Source organism: Zootoca vivipara, chromosome 4 (assembly GCF_963506605.1).
Source record: "Zootoca vivipara chromosome 4, rZooViv1.1, whole genome shotgun sequence".
Taxonomy (NCBI): Eukaryota; Metazoa; Chordata; class Lepidosauria; order Squamata; family Lacertidae; genus Zootoca; species Zootoca vivipara.
Window position 1 is genome coordinate 80,090,292 of NC_083279.1, and position 17,412 is coordinate 80,107,703.

A 17,412-nucleotide genomic window follows, 5' to 3' on the forward strand; every position below is an offset into this window, starting at 1 on the left:
TCCCAATGAAGTCATCCATGGATGGCCAAGGTCATTCACCCTCTGCTTTAAAACCTCCAAAGGAAGGACAGTCCACCACCTTCTGAGGGAGACCGTTCCACTGTTGAACAGCTCTTAGCGTAAGAAGGTTCTTCCCGATGTTTATATATATGTAAGCATACTGCCTTTACCCTGCTCTGGTATTTCATGAGAGGGCAGTATGTACTTTTATACATGAATAGATGTAAATAAAAAACACCATGGTCTCTGGTGAGCTTCATTCTAGGAAAACTCCAGCCAAAGTATGTGCTGGCACCCCGAAATCTCTCATTGCTCAGCTACTGGGGTGTATACAGCCGTATCATGCTTTGCAACACTGCACTGGATTGTTGTACAATCTTTAGGCCTTGTGTGCTGCTGCAACAAATATTCTAATCAGGTTGCTGAACAGTCATTTCCCATACATCAGCTGGCAAGAGATTCAGGAATGGGTCATTAGGCTGCCAATGTTCTCTAACCAGACACGCAAGATACCCCAGTACTCACACTGGCCATTCACTGCTGCACCCCTTCAAGGGTTTGCATTTGACCAGTTGCAATCTGGAGTTTAATGGGCTTCAATTTCCCCTGGGATATTTCAAAGGGAGCCAAGAAAACAATTCTCAAGCGCAGCCCCTTCAATCAGAGACAAAGTTCCTTTTTCACAGGCGGCGTCTTCCATGGGCCATCACTCAATACAAGGCAATATGGAACAGCCCCTCATCAGAAGGGAGGGAAGGAGGGGAAAGAACAGCTGTGGTTTAAATCCCAGTGAAACAGCTGCACACTCAGCAAAGGAAGAAAGTGCTTCTACAGATGACACGACTATGGTTACATTCACACACACACACACACACACACACACACACACACACACACACACACTACAGTTAAAGCACACTTAAAAGCAAGCCCAAATAATCCTGGGAACTGTGATTTCTTAAGGGTGCTGGGAACTGTAGCACTCTGAGGGGTGAACTACGGTTCCCAATATTTCTTAGGGGAACATCATGTGCTTTAAATTTGTTGTGTGCACACATTCTATGGTTGTAGATTACTGGTGTTTAGGGGGAAACAAGTGCAGAATTCCTGACAGTAAGAGCTGTTCGACAGTGGAACTTGCTGTCAAGGAGTGGGGTGGAGTCTCCTTCTTTGGAGGTCTTTAAGCGGAGGCTTGACAGCCATCTGTCAGGAATGCTTTGATGGTGTTTCCTGCTTGGCAGGGGGTTGGACTGGATGGCCCTTGTGGTCTCTTCCAACTCTATGATTCTATGATTCTAGAATTGCATTTGCCACTTGCCCGCTCACCTGGAGCAAGCTCCTAGGCAAGTACCCAAGTGCCAAAACTATCAAATCCACTAGGTGATGCTAGGTGCTGACTCAGCAGCCATTCCCAGGTGTCTCCATACCTCCTGGAGCCAAGGCGCACTGTGAGTTGCAAGAGCTGCTGGCGGCTCAGGAGGGAACTAACAAAACATCTCTGCCAGCTTGGTCTCAGATGAGCTCCAGTGATAGGAAACTGTCAGAGGTTGTTACGGCTACTCTTGAGTAACGACTTTCCACATACTTGTCTTTAACAGTCTTTATTGGTGCATGTTATTTACAGTGTAGTGAGCTGTCGGTTTCATGTCCTCTCATTCCGTTTCAGAATCCGACACTGCCCCTTTCCGCGACTTTGACCAACATAACAGCCTCGGGACAGTGAATCTCCTCCCCTTTCTCCTCCTCCTTAATTCCGGTGCCGGGGGAAAGGGTCTACACTCCGTCTTTTCCCTGTCCCCCCTTTCCGCCCCTCTCTCTCTTCCCGCCTGTGGAGCAGAGGCTCTCCCATGCTGCCGGAGACCTGGCACTCTCTCTCCGCTTCCTGACTATCCCCTTCAGACCCGCGCTTTCATGGCTGCCTGGGGACGAACTGCTCCTGATGAGAGGGGGAGGTTCTCTGTAATCTCTCCCCCTTACAGAAATGAATAACTTATTGAGAGATGTTATGTGCAGAGCTCCACAAAAATGTATGTAGGACCCACCCGGGAAACCAGGGTTCAAATCCCCACTCGGCCATGAAGCTCGCAGGATGTGACCTTGGTCCAGTTACTGCCTCCCAGCCTAACCTACCTCATAGGGTTGTTGTGGGGATTAAAGGGAGAGGGCTCCTTGGAAAGGTGGTGTACGAATGCAATCTATAAAAAAGCAACACATTTTATTTAGCCTGACTATAAGAGGCAGCAATGTTTATGGGACTGGATACATACTGAAGATTAAAAAGCTTGCACAATACACCTAAGAAGAACCCAGATTAAAGGCTTATCTAGTCAATAAAATACTTCTGGGAAGCCTACAGTGTGGCATGAAGGCATTAGCCCTCTCTCCTCTAGCAACTCGCACCCCCATCATTCATTTAAAGCACTCAGGTATGGCTTTAACGGTCATGGCTCCCCCCCAAAGAAGCCTGGAAACTGCAGTTTGTGAAGTTATTCTGGGAATTGTAGCTCTGTGAAGATTTACCTAACAATTCTTGGCACTTTTAACAAACCACAGATCCCAGGATTCTTGGCGGGGGGGGGGGCTGTTAAAGTGATGTACGAGTGATTTAAATGTACTTTGGACGGTGTCTATGAGCCATGGGTAGCCATATCCAGTGCTATTTTTCTAGAAAAAGAAATGGCAGAACCTCACCACGAACACCTCCCTCGTTCTCTTAAAATAGCAACGGCGCCCACCTGAGAGGTTCCAGAACTGAGTTCCAACGAGTTCCAGCTGGGGGAAAAAATACAAATATGTCTGATCCCCTTTTGAAGACATGAAAGTCAGTGGCTGTCATTACAGGAGGAGAAAATTCCATAGTTTAACCATGCACTGGGGGGGGGGAGAGTGTTTCCTTTTGCCAAATTCCTAATTTTGTATTATTCTGGGGGGGGGGGGCTATTCTTTGTTGATATTACCTATTTCTCTCTCAACAGTTCCTGCAGTGATTAGTTGGGGGGGAAGTGAACCTTCAAGTTTTGTTTTGTTTTTGTCTTGGGGTGGCATAAGGGGCTGGAGACCTACTTTCAGGGCATTTGGTGGGAATAATGGCTTTGAGGAGATATTTACGAGTAAAGGTAAAGGACTCCTGGATGGTTGAATCCAGTCAAAGGCGACTATGGGGTTGTGGTGCTCAGCTCGCTTTCAGGCCAAGGGAGCCGGCGTTTGTCCACAGACAACTTTCCGGGTCAGGTGGCCAGCATGACTAAACCACTTCTGACGCAACAGGACACCGTGATGGAAGCCAGAGCACACGGAAATGCCGTTTACCTTCCCGCCACAGCAGTACCTATTTATCTCCTTGCACTGGCGTGCTTTCGAACTGCTAGGTTGGCAGGAGCTGGGATAGGGCAACGGGAGCTCACCCCGTCATGGGGATTCAAACCGCCGACCTTCTGATCGACAAGCCCAAGAGGCTCAGTGGTTTAGACTGCAGCACCATCCGCATCACCTGTGATGGAAGTGAAAAGCCCGATGGAGAGGGAAACCACCCCCATCGTTCTGCCCAGACACTGAGGTTCCCTTGTTGCGAGAAGCCAAGTTGCAGGGAACCAGGCAGAGGGCCTTCTCGGTGGTGGCGCCCGCCCTGTGGAATGCCCTCCCATCAGATGTCAAAGAGAAAAACAGCTACCAGATTTTTAGAAGACATCTGAAGGCAGCCCTGTTTAGGGAGGCTTTTAATGTTTAATAGATTATTTTATTTCATTTTTCTGTTGGAAGCCGCCCAGAGTGGCTGGGGAAACCTGGCCAGATGGGTGGGGTATAAATAAATTATTATTATTATTATTATTATTATTATTATTATTATTATTATTACACTGGGGCATGGGGCCATCCTCACTGGCTCCATTTGTACTACTCAAAGAAACCCACTGAAATTAACTAACATTGACTAGCTTAGTTGGATATAACTTTGCTGGATCCAACCTGCTGCCTTGGAGCTATAGCTGCTGTGCCATCCAGACTGATTCTTCTACAAGCCAAGCAGAGAAAGAAAACACATGTGATCACAACACACACAACTATGCGTGGGGGAGGTTAGCCACGAGCATGGAGGAATTTCTCGGTAGATAGACATTGCAATCTGCATCCCACTGCAATTCCTAACTTCAAGGGAGCCTTCTTAGCAATACTATCTGAGCCTGCTTCAAACCAAGGTTTTCTTGGTGGCTGGTCCTTTAGAGATGCACTAAAGCAGGCATCCCCAAACTCGGCCCTCCAGCTGTTTTGGGACTACAATTCCCATAATCCCTGACCACTGGTCCTGTTAGCTAGGCATGATGGGAGTTGTAGTCCCAAAACAGCTGGAGGGCCAAGTTTGGGGATCCCTGCACTAAAGTATCTCTTAGAAGCTCTTCCTGTTTGGGTTAGCTTTGGCAACGGGCTCAAAGGGAAGCCAGCAGACATTGGGGAGGAGACGTTTTTGGTATTTTTAAAGGCTGTAACCCTAAAGCAACTTACTAGGAAGAAAGTGGCAGTCCCACTGAGTTCAATGAGGCTGGGATGCAAGTCTGAGTTACGTTGCAGTCCTAAACATGCTAATAAGGAATAAGCCTGACTGAAGGCAGGTGAAATCATTTCCAGCCAAATGCACATGAATAGTATTACTCAGTTTCAATATAATACTTTGGTATACTGTTTTTATTTTGTTATTTGACATATGTTTGGGGAATGGGGTGAGTCCAATAAACATCCACACACACCTTTGAACGTTAGAATGCTGTTATAAGTTAACTTTGAGCCTCAGGCTGATTTTCTAGGGGGTGCAATAGGTGCAAGGGAATATTGGACCCTGGGTTCTCATCAGGTTGAAAGGTCATCTGTTGCCATTATTTTTTTAAAAAAAAAACCAAAATCCTATTGCTATAGAAATAGCATAAATAGGAATAATTAAATAGAATAAAAAATCGTAAAAGCAGCAAGAAGCCTGAGCTGATGTAGAACAAGGAGACAGAATTTGCATCCTGGATATATACTATTAAATCCATTAAGCCTCACTTTGCATATGCACATGCGCTTAATATGCAAAATTAGAAGATCATGGGCCCTGCTGACATCTTGCCATAAGCCCAGATAAGCTGAAATTCAAAAGCATTCTCTGTAACAAACAAATTACAGAAATCGCAAATTTATGAGCAAGGTCAGTTCTGTAAGGAGTAAAAAGGGCTGAAGTTACAAGCCATGGGCCCCTTCCACACCTACTGGTGGTGGTGGTGATTAAAATTTATGGACCACTTCGCAACATAAAATCATCAAAGTGGTGCACACAATAAAAACAGAATAAAACACAAGCTCTTAACACATGCATATGATGCCGTAGACATTAGTCCACCAAATCTTATGCCATAATAAAATGTATTAGTTTGTGCACAGACTCAAAAAAGTATTTGTTCAACAGCCACAACTATGCTGCCCAAATTTAGGAAAATCATAACTGGGCACCCCCAACTCGCTGGAACAAAAATATCCTGCCAGTGATGGCTGTGATCCTATTTTGTCTTTCCAGCCACAGGAGGCACTTTCTAAAGGCTTGAAAGGAGTGTGTCTGCCCACCACCTATGAAACAGCTACTGCAATTCATCTGCTGCAGCAGGACTCAGCTTCTCTCCCCCCCCCCAGCCTTTGCAAGGAGGCTGTTGCTGCTGCATCATCACCTACGTGCAAATTGAGCTGAAGTCACAAGCTACGCATGGAAGGTCACAGACTACAGGAGAAGGACACTGTGGAGGTGCGGGCTTTTGCATCACTTTTCCTTGCCATCATATTATAGGATTAGTTCTCTCCCATCCAGGGATTTTTGCCTGGAGGAGCAGGTAAGGCAAACTCTCCCTGAAGCTAATAGGATATACAATTGCCAATCGCCCCCTCTTTCCAAAGGGCTGGCTCCTATTCCAGAACAGCACGAGGCTATGAAAGTTAGCTGGCGCCTTTTATTAAAGAAAATTGTAGCGCTACAGAAAGCACAAGTGCTATACACACAAGTGCCAAGTTTTGGTCATCATCAGAGCAAGCAGAGGTGTGCGCACATATAAATATATATACGTACAGGGACAGTTTGAATGGGGCAAATATGGCCCCATTCCTCCAAAGAGATCAAGGGATGTTGCTCACCCCTTTTATCCTCACAACTCTAGGAGGTAGGTTAATGTAAGAGAACATGCCTTGCCCAAGGTCACCCTGTGAAACTTCCAACACTTCCACACTGGACCTCGCATATTGCACCTGCACCCAGCACCAATTACGGACTCAGTACCAGAGGCTTTTGCTGCATCAGTGCCCTTGTAAGCAGTGCTTTTCCCAGAGGAGGCAGCAGAATGGCAGCCATCAGTTGAATGGAAGCAAAGCACTGCGCTTAAGGGCTAAACCAGCTCCCTACTGAGCCTGCTCCATCTGCATACAGGGTCCCTCTAGAGCAGGGGTGGAGGGACCTATAGCCCTCAGGAGCCTATTGGAATACAACTCCCATCATCCCTTGCCAGAGGCCATATTGGCCAGAGCTGATGGCCAATCTGTCCATCTAGAACAGGCATCCCCAAACTTCAGCCCTCCAGATGTTTTGGACTACACTTCCCATCTTCCCCGACCACTGGTCCTGTTAGCCAGGGATCATGGGAGTTGTAAGCCAAAACATTTGGCGGGCCGCAGTTTGGGGATGCCTGATCTAGAATATGATAGGTGTTTGGAGGGAAGTTTGTTAAAGCAAAATAGGTAAGAATAAACATTTCCCTTTGTCCTTTCAGACATACTCAGTCCCATTTATAAAGTTCCTGGGTGTAAGGCTACACTAGAAAGACTTGGGAGAGGAAATGGTCTGGCTTAGCAGCATTGTTGCTGCAAAATAATTTTTGCCACAATGAGTTTAAAGCTTAGAGGCTACAGTGGAACCTCGGTTTATGAACACCTCGGTTTATGAATTTTCGGTTTATGAACGCCGCGGACCCATCTGGAACGGATTAATTCATTTTCCATTACTTTCAATGGGAAAGTTCGCTTCAGTTTATGAACGCTTCAGTTTATGAACAGACTTCCGGAACCAATTACACCCATGCTTCAGTTTATGAACGCTTCAGTTTAAGTACTCCATGGACCCATCTGGAACGGATTAATCCACTTTCCATTACTTTCAATGGGAAAGTTTGCTTCAGTTTATGAACGCTTACTCCGCATACCGTCTGGAACGGATTAATTCACTTTCCATTACTTTCAATGGGAAAGTTCGCTTCAGTTTATGAACGCTTCAGTTTATGAACAGACTTCCGGAACCAATTGTGTTCATAAACCGAGGTACCACTGTACAATGTTAAGACTGAACTATAGAATTGTAGAGTTGGAGGGTACCCCCATGGTCATCTGTGGTGCAGTGGTTAAGAGTGGTAGACTCGTAATCTGGGGAACTGGGTTCGCGTCTCCGCTCCTCCACATGCAGCTGCTGGGTGACCTTGGGCTAGTCACACCTCTTTGAAGTCTCTCAGCCCCACTCACCTCACAGAGTGTTTGTTGTGGGGGAGGAGGGGAAAGGAGATTGTTAGCCGCTTTGAGACTCCTTCGGGTAGTGATAAAGCGGGATATCAAATCCAAACTCTTCTTCTTCTTCTTTATCTAGTCCAACCTTCAGCCATGCAGGAATCTCAACTGGATCATGCATGACCTCTGCTTATAAACCTCCAAGGAAGGAGAGTCCATCACCTCTCTTTGGAGTCTGTTCCATTGTCGAACATCTCTGTCAGAAAGCTATTGCTGATGTTTAGTTGGAATCTCATTTCTTATAACTTTGGTTTGGTTTGGGTCCTACCCTCCAGAGCAGCAGAAAACAAGCTTGCTTCATCCTCCATGTGACAGCCTTTAGACCTTTGAGGGTGGCTATCGTATCTCCTCTCAGTTCCCTCTTCTCCCGGCTAAACACAACCATCTCCCTCAACCGTTCCTCACATGGCTTGGTTTCCAGACCCTTTATCATCTTGGCCACCCTCTTCTGCACATGTTCCAGCTTGCCAATTTTTTAAGTGGACACGCCACCTATAAAACTGGGAATTAATGACCTACCTTGTAAGGTTGGCTGTGCTAAAGAAGAGCTCTGAAAAGCAAGCGCTCTATAAATGCTGAATGCTGAAAACCATGCACAGCTGGGGCAGGGGACTTGTAGCCCTTCAAATGTTGCTGGACTACTGTTGCCATAATCCCTGGCCACTGCCCATGCTGACAGAGGCTGATGGGAGTTGTAGTCCAACACCATCTGGAGGGCTGCAGGTTTCTCCAACCCTGGTGTAAAGAACTGAATGATATTCAAAGAAAGCCTCTGATGGCATTGTGCTGCAGTGGTTGGTACTCCTGGACTAGGAGACCTGGATTCAAATCTTCTCCCCTCAGCTACAAAGTTGACTGGTTGACCTTGGGCCTCACTCAGTTTAACTGACCTCACAAGTCCTTAGAAAGTAAGTAATCGTGCAAGCTACTCCCAAACACCTTGCAAGGTAGAGCAGGCTAAAAGTTTAACAACAAGAGTTTTATTATTTGTACCACACTCATCTGCCTGGGTTGCCCCAGCCACTGGGGGGGGGGAGCACCAACAGAAGAAGAGTACAAGCTGCATTTTCACTCCTACCCACTAAGGAGAAGGGCGTTGGGGGGGGGCGGTGAGAAAGGAGAAGGCAGAAATCGGTTTTAAAGATTGCAATGACATTGTGCAATGAAGCGGGGTCATTCCCCAGAGAGAGGGGCTTGCCTGCCTTTACCCTCCCGGGTCCTAAGACCGCTACATTTTACCCCTTGCGTTTTCCAGAGGCCTCGGCCAGGTGGAGGAGCAGGAGGTGCTGGACAAAGGAAGGGGGGTCGCTCTCCTTTCTCTGCAGGATGCGCCCGAAGAAGCTGCTTTAGTACTGCAGGTCCCGCTCCTCTTGCTTATCCGAGTCATTCTCTGCAGCAGCAGAACACAGGATTTTCTACGGCAGCGGCGCCCAGCCCGGGGAAGTAGAGCGGAGGGGCCGGGGGGGGGAGGAGTACGCCGCTGCAGCAGCCGGATCCTATGCAATAGATATATATATATCTAAATGAACTAGAAAGCAGGGCTTGCTCCGCAGCTCAGCGTGTCTCCGGATTGCAGCCCCGAGACTCGCCAGGTGCACTGCAAGCGGGCGCTGCAAGGACCCCTCTGCAGCAGCATGTCGCTCGAGGACACGCAGCTGCCGGCGCGTGACGACACCTGGGGAGCGGAGACGCTTGCGCTCCGCCGAGGATCTATGCACCGTTCCTTTTAAAATAATGGCAAAGCTATCGTTTATCGAGGGTCCGTGACGCGCGTAAGCACGTGCGAAAGCCCCGCCCACGCTTCCCCTGGGCAAAAAAACTAACGCTGCTGCTGCTGAGCGGACCGAGTGCGTGTGAAACCACCCAGCCAGAGGGCGGAGGCGCGATCGTCCGGTGCTGCCGGTTGCTTCTCTGCTGGGAGCTGATCTGGCCGGAGCCCGGACGAGGGTTAACTAGGATCACTCCTTAACAGAGCTCTCTCTCTCTCTCAGGGTGGGATTTCTCTCTCTCATGCAGTGGTTGTGCTGACGCAAGAAGCACGCTACCTTCCCCCATCCCCGGTACAAAATTCTTTAGGTTTACCAGTATTGCACCGTCAATGTCCTACCTACACCAAAGGCACACGGGAAGGAAAAAAAAACCCAATAAATTCCGACATTCCCCCGAGAGATAGCATCCGCTTTGATCCCGCGGGGATCGCGTTCCACACTGGATCTCGTAAAAGAGCTTGCATTTAAAGGAAGACGTTAAAACGGTAAAAGTGGGTCCCTGAGCCGGTGCAGCTTGATTTATGACATGTCCCTGGCACGTGTCTAAAATAGGCTTCCCGTCTAAGGTTTCTTCTGAGAAGGGGGGCGGGGTGCATAGCAAACACAGGAAACTGGGTCCCTGGGTCCTATTTCCGAACAGGACTTTTAAAACCCCGCCCACCCACAAATACTCAAAATGCATGGAGGAGCCTCCTCTTATTCTGGAACCAAAAGCTACCCAGCTAAATTCGGATTGGAAACGAGGGTTGCAATCCTGCAGCTGCTCGCTTGGGAGTCAGTGGCTTTTAACTGAATGGAGCTTACTTTCTGAGTAGCCTTGAGTTGCGGAAATGCACTGGGGCCTTTGGGCAACTCCAAAAATACAAGTCCCTGGGCTGGTTCTGGAAATGCATAGCAATGCAAGGACACATGGACACATGCATTATGAAGTTAGGTTTAAAAATAACTGACAACTTGAATAATAATAATAATAATAATAATAATAATAATAATAATAATAAACAACCCTGGGAATTGTAGGGATGCTGCAATGGTGAGGGAGCTAAGATGTGCCCATACATCTCTTGGCACACAACATAACTGTAATTCCCAGCATTCTCTAGGGCAAACTAGAACAGAATTACTTTAGAGTTTTACCATCTTATGTTGATGTCAAGATATAAGCAGGAATTACTTCTCAAGATTAAAAGTAATCCAATAGGAAGTACACTGAAATGTACTAGACTTGGACTGATGTCAAGTAAATATTTTTAGGATCGGGTAGGCTGAAGCATATTTTAGGGTCACCTTTCTGCCCTGCCTGCTCCCAATTAACCCACTACCATCATAAAAAGCCAATCCTTTTTGGAGCGCTCTCTCAACCTTTTATATATACTGTAAGCCTTACCTGAGCAGGCGCTGCGTTAATTTTGCATTCTGTACAGAACTTAAACCAGCTGAAATGGTTCCAGAATAGTACAAGGGCCCAAGGTGTTCAATCCTTGAATGGGTTGGGCCAAGCTTATTGTGGAAAAGTCTTTTCTGACCTTGGTTTCTCAAGGTCTGCAATGAAACCTGTTCAGAAGATTCCAAAGGCTAATTTATTTCATGGAATATGGATCTGGCTGGGTTGTTTGATCCATTTGGGGCTATTTGCTTTCTGCATGTGACAATTGCAAACTTAGTCTAGCATCCTGCTTTCACAGTGGCCAGTAGATGCCTACATAAAACCCACAAGCAGTGGCTGCAGCATTCTCCCTACTTCTGCTGAACTGGTATACAGGGGCAAACTGCCTTGCAGTGGAGAAAGAACACAGCCATCATGTCTAGTGGCCGTTCATAGCCTTATTGTCCATGACTGTGTGGCCTGACCTCTTGATGTCCCTATAGATGTAAGTAGGAGAAGTTTTTATCCACACTGCATTCAGCATTCTGTTAATGGAATAGTGCATGCCTGCAACCAAGAGTCCCTTGGAACAGCTTGACATAAAAGCCTGTTGTGGGGCCCTGCAGCTTGAGCCTATGTAGAGTTACCCAGAAGTCAGCTCCCAGCGAAATCAGTGCCCGAGTACAGGGCACGTACGGTAGGTTTGCAACTTTAGCTACAGAATAGAATTCTCACAATATCTAAACTATCTTGCCTCTCCTTTCCATTCAGTCCTAGATCCAAAGGTCATCACCTCGCAGGGAGAGCTGCAGCTGAACAGTTGGTGTAGGGATCCCACCACATTAAGCACCATGAGATCACAGAGGTTTTCAAGTTGTCCACTACACATAACCTTTCCAAGTACTGTAAGTGGCAGAACAGTTCTATATGGGGCAGCCAGACACAGTTGAGGACAAATTCCCCCAAACTTCTGTTGCATAGGTGAAGGAGGAGCCATTTCACCATCCCTGCACAATGAGCTGCACCCTACCAAAACACCTTTTTAAATAATAATTTTAAAAAACCACAAACTATTAACAAGTACAGGCGCTCTGTCCTTTTTTGCACTTGGCCACCCTAGACCAGCCTTTGCCAACCTGGTGCCCTCCAGGTATTTTGTACTACCAACTGGGGGCTGATGGGAGCTGAGGCTGGTGAGAATTGTAGTCCGAAATACCTGGAAGGCACCCAGGTTGCTGATAGCAGACCTAGACAACGATCCCTCCATTCTCCACCCCTTAAATCAGTAGCTGCCTGTGGTATTATTTTATTTCTTTAGAATCACCTTTATTTAAAGAGCAATAATCTTCCAACAGATAACAAGAATCTTAAGGAATCTTAACTACAATGACATAGCTGTTATTGCACTGCATCTCTTCTCTGCGCACCGTATCGGGAAATCCACCTTTTCGCATGTGAAATGAGCCGCCTCCCCCTAACGCGGGTCTTCTGCAGCTCTGCAAAGCAGCAGCAGCAGCAGCAGCTGGTGCGATGGCCCAGCTCAGGCGAGCGGCTGGGAGGAGAGGAAGCGGCGGGGTGTAGGACCCTGCAGTGCCCTCCTGCTGCTGCCAAGGCCAATGCGCGCGGTAGCAGGAGCGCCAGCTCGGCCGCCGTACACCTGCTAGCGGCGTGAGCCCGAGGGCTGCCGCTGGGCTCCAGCACAGCGTGCAAATCTCGCCTCTTAACGCACCAGAGCTTCCTGCTTTTGATCTCGCACCAGCCAATGTACCGTAAAGACTGCAGCCACGTACTTGAGCGCGCATGCACATCCCTGCACCAGATCTCGCCATTGCTGCTGGCGTGCAGAAACCCCCCCCCCCAGAGCAAAAGGGGCGTGTGTCTGCATAGACGTATATCTATCTATATACAGTAAGCGCAAAGCCAACTTCTGCATAATCCCTCAACTTTCTTTCTCCATTTGAGAGCTGCCGAGTAGATGCCCGCAACCCTCTCAAGTTTACATGCCTAGCGCTGGGATTCTCCGCAGACTTTCGCCCTCCTTTCCCTTCAACTGCATTCAAGAACTATTCTTATTTTCAGGTGCATGTGATCCTAAGAGAAACGGCGCCGAGGCCTGAAAAGGGAACGTGTGCTGCAAATGTTGCAACGCAGAGAACCCGGGGGGGGGGGTTGGAGATATGCTGTTTCAGGGCTGCAGGCAATACTAACCCTACCGAGAGTAGACCTATTGAACTTCATGCACATGAGGGCCATTCATTCCAACCTGAGTAGGACTAGCTAGCACCCGCTTAGGACCCCTTTTAGCCTCTGGCGAACGAAGGGTGAAACCGGATGACTTTGCATGTAACGACCGGTTCGAATCGCCAATGACCCCTTTGAAGCGCATCCCTTCCTCGCAAGCACCGGCATTATCTCCCCAGCTCTCGAAAGCAATAAAAGGAACACAGTTTAGAGCTTGTTCAACATCTGGCATTAAAGCATGGAAGGGGGGGTGGGAGAAGCACCACAGGACTTTTTTTTTTTGCTTTGTTTTTACGACCTGGTTTTAAGTGCTGTCAGGTGGATTCACTCACAAGTTAACTCCTTCCAACAGCCGCTGGAGCCGGCCTTACCCCCCAAAGTGGCATTATTTTACCACCCAAACCCCCTTCAAAGAATTCCAGATTAAAAAAAAATCAGGCCAGCGCCAGCCCGTTGTAAGAACTCAGTGGCATTTTGGAGCTACCGTGACTCTTGAGAACGCAGGAGAAGGCCCACTTGCGTGTGGCCACAGCATCGGAAGTACCACGTGAAGTCCTCCGACGCCCCTCTATACTGCTGAGTCACAAAAAGGAGCCCTTGGGAATGAAACCGGCAGAGCACGAGACTCTGAAATCTCAGGGTCGTGGGTTCGAGACCCACGTTGGGCAAAATATTCCTACATTGCAGGGGGTTGGACTAGATGACCCCAGGGTCCCTTCCAAATCTACGGTTCTGCGATTCTAACACACACCTCCCACCTCCCCCCCCAATAACTCTGAAAGGAAGTCTGCGTCTGCAGGCGTGGAGCTCCCATTGGATACCTGCGCTCAAGCATGTGGACGCACAGCAGATGGACAGAGGCGAGGGAATGCCTTCTTTAATGACCAAGAGACCTCGGCTTATGATGCAGGCACCCACAGCAGCGGTGGCTATTCGCAGAGAGCTTTCTCGGCAAGAGCCGCTCACTGTAGTAGGGGGATCCTTCACTGATGGGGGAAGGATAAAGGGGCGGAATCCTGGGGGGTGGGCGGCAATCCAGACCTATCTACGGAGGCAGGTATTAAGGGTCTTGCGGTGGCACTTCATTCGCCCTAGGAAGCCGCGATCCTTCCCTATTAAGAAAAAAGGCGGCTGGGTTTGAAATGGGAAGCACATTCCTGACTCATCAGGAGAACGGGCTTTATAAACCTTATTTATAACAGGACACCTTATGCTCACCTCTATGGCCCCTTGGCCACAAACCTAGAGGAGCGGCAATTCTTTTAAAAATATTTTTTATTTTATTATTATTATTATTATTATTCCCTAGACTTGTGGCTCTTTGGTGAAAAAACTCTTACTTGGACGCTTGCAGAGGAGTCCCGTTTGCATGCCATCTGCAAATCCCGGAGGCATTTCCTCTTCCGAGCGGTTTCAACAACAACAATAATCCTCAGCATCGACTCTTCATCCCATTTCCTCCCAACCAAAATAATAATATTATTATTTTATTTTGTTGTGTGTTGTTTTTTTTAAGACCCAACTTCTGTCATTGTCAGCCCCACGGCCACCAGAAGGTTAAATCGCCCATACCTACCAAATCTGCTGTGGTCTTGCCTGGTTCCTTGGATCGTACCATTGGGGAAAATCTCTAAATGAAATCCAGTCCTGCAGTAGAGCTGCCTCCGCCTCAGGATCCCTTTTAAGTGATCCAGGTCCGTCACCGCAGGGCCCCGGGGTAGCCCACCCGCTTCCGCCTGGCCCAGGTGGTCGCTTAACAACACGGGGCTATCAGCCGGCAAGACGGGGACGTTCCCAAAGGGTACCGCATCCTGGACGCCGAAATAGTTCCCAACTTCACCTAAGGGAGCCATCAGGAGCCAGGGGGAGGGAGGAGGAGGAGGAAGGGGGGAGGAAGGCGAGCTCGTTTTTGAAGCAAAACTGTAGTGCTGGTGCCCAAAAACCCAAGGTAGAGATCTTTTTCTTCCCCCCCTTTTTTTGGGTGGGTGGGGGGGAGGACGTGTTTCCACTCCACTCTCCCCTCCCACTTGTAGTTACATGGAGGGGAAGAAAGAATGTCCTTTGCTTTAATCCATCAATAATAATAAGTAGGATATATATTTTTTGAAAGTGATCTGCTGCTTCGACTTGTCCCAGGTTCAAGGTCAAGCCGCTGTTAGTCTTAAGAAAGCGCCGCACACGGACATATTTATAAACACATCAGACGGGTCTGGAGGGGTCCAGGGCGAGGGATCATCTATATTCCTCCAGCTCTTAGCAAGCGGTGGGGTCTTCTGCCCACCCGACCGTAATGAGGCTAAAAATCCGTAGTTTCTCCATGGGGCTTAGGAGCAGGACGACCATAGCAACTTCGGCGCCTGAGGCTTTTTTTAATGGGAGCTGCACGCACCGATTATTGCTATATAGGCAGATATATTTAAGATGCCCGGGCGACGCCAGGATTTTTTATGGATTCTGACTCCAGGAAGGCATGCGCTGTTTTTACTCTATAACTGGCTGCATACATCAGCATGGAATCCTGCAAGGAGAAGAGCGGGAGAAGACGAAAAAGAAGAGCAGGGTGGGTGGGAAATCTCCCGTTGGCTGGCTGAGACGAATCCCCCTCTCCACCGCCGGAAAGAGGGGGGGTTATAATAATAATAAAAATCCAATTAAAAGAAAACTTTTGCCGTCCAGATCCTATTATCCCGAATTCTCCGGAGGAGGCACCGCGGGTGCCTCTCTGGGCTCAGCCGGGGTGGCGATCCGCGCCGAACAAGGCAGGGAGCAGCCGCGTCCCACGGCTGCTATCTCTCGGCTGCCTCGCCTGGGAACAGGTGCCGCTTCCGCAGGGCTCCCGGTGCCGCGCCGCCGCTGCCGCTGCCGCCGTCCTCCAGTGCCGAGCTGCGGCTCTCGACTGTGCCTCTTCCATCCAAGCGCGCAGGGAAAAGTGGCGCAGGAAGAGGCATTGGGCTGGGTTTAAGGTAGTCCAGTTTGCGGGCGGCCAAGGATTCCGCCCAGGTCCTAGCGCGCAACTCTACCTGCTGCATTAGAGCGGCGGCGGCGCTCCCTTTCCATCCCAGCCAGCTCGATGCCACCGAAGCGCCTCGTGCGAAAGCCCAGCCAGCCATTCGCTCCCTCGCTCGGGCTTTTTGCTGGTCTGCGGCACGCCAGGCTCGGCGGCGTTGCAGCTTGAAAGCGGCGGAGAACTTCTCATCCGTGCGCGGATCCAGGGGCTCCTGGGCGCAGGGATTAAAACCGGGGGTGGGGAAGGAGATGGGGGGGTGCAGCGCGCGCGGCGCTGGGTCAAAGCGTGTTTTGTTTTGGTTTTTTTAAGGCGGGGATCCCGAGCTTAGGTGCTGGGTCATCCACTAGCGCGAGGCGTCCATCCGGAGAGGAGGGGAAGAGCGAGCGAGGAAAACCTCTCCAGCCAGCCCGGTTCTGTGCCGATTTCGTTTGCAAGTCGGTCCCCCGCGCGGCGAGCCTACTGCGCAGCCTGGGCTTATACACTCGTAGGTGTGCACGCTTTATGTGCGCGTTTCCTACTCCCAAGTGAAGGTTGGGCATGGCACGTTTACCTGGGAGTAAGTAAGGCTCTCCGTGCACAGTAAGCGGGGGTGGGCAGTAGAAGCGCCTTAGGATGGGGGGGAGGCAAAAGCGCGCGGCGCGCGGAGCAAACGCCTGGGACTCTGGGAGATAAAACGGGCTGCGATCCTGCGCACGTTTACAAGGGTACAAGTTCCGCCGAATTCAGCGGGGCTCCCTTCTGGCCAAGGGGGCTGCTATGTGTGTGCCTGACTGCTCTGCAGGAGCGCTCACTTGCTAACCGGGCGCGCCACTGAAATGCGTCTATAGGATACCGTACTAGGGAACCAGATACCGCCCCGCGGTCTCCCGCTTCTCCTGCAGCATGCAGCAGCCCCGGGCCCTTGGTAGGGAGCGAGGAAGTGAGGCGGGGAGGAGCCGTGGCGAGGCGCCCTGGAGGCGCCGCCACGTGCTCCGCTCCGCTGGGAATGGTTTTTCCGGTCGCCACGCCCGTTGAAGCTGCCGTCGGGAAATGGCTCCTAGTCATAGGGGCGCCGCAAGCCCACCCTGGATAGACGGGAGCTATCTTATACTGTACTGAGTTCGGCCACCAGATCATAGTAGCTCCCTGTGGTCTGCGCTCATTCTGCGGGGTTTAAGAGAGACTCCTCCCAGCCCCTTCTGGAGATGTTGGGGATGAACCCACGACCTTCTCAAGTACTGCGCTGCTGCCTCAAAACAAAACAAAAACACCCAGTGAGTGGTGTTATGCAAATTATTACCACAGGCCAAGCTCCAGTGAGTTAAAGAAGTGTGGGATGATCTATAGATGCCTGGTTCAAATGGCAATGTGAATAATAACTTCAAACCTGGGATTTATCCGTGCTCAGACTCAGCACCTTTTTTCCAGCTAGGGGATAACAATGACACCAGCACCTTTGAGCATATGCAGAATGCCACGGTTGGGTT

General features: G+C 49.4%; 1 protein-coding gene across 1 annotated transcript in view; it reads right to left on the bottom strand.

The window, feature by feature from the left end:
• The window catches only part of FGF9 (fibroblast growth factor 9), a 28,658-nt gene extending 12,655 nt beyond the window's left edge, over positions 1 to 16,003 (bottom strand). The window contains exon 1 of the mRNA XM_060274002.1: positions 14,458 to 16,003. Coding sequence (XP_060129985.1) covers positions 14,458 to 14,792 — 335 coding nt within the window. The 5' untranslated portion in view covers positions 14,793 to 16,003. The remainder of the gene's footprint in view (positions 1 to 14,457) is intronic.
• Between the last annotated feature and the right edge of the window lie 1,409 nt (positions 16,004 to 17,412).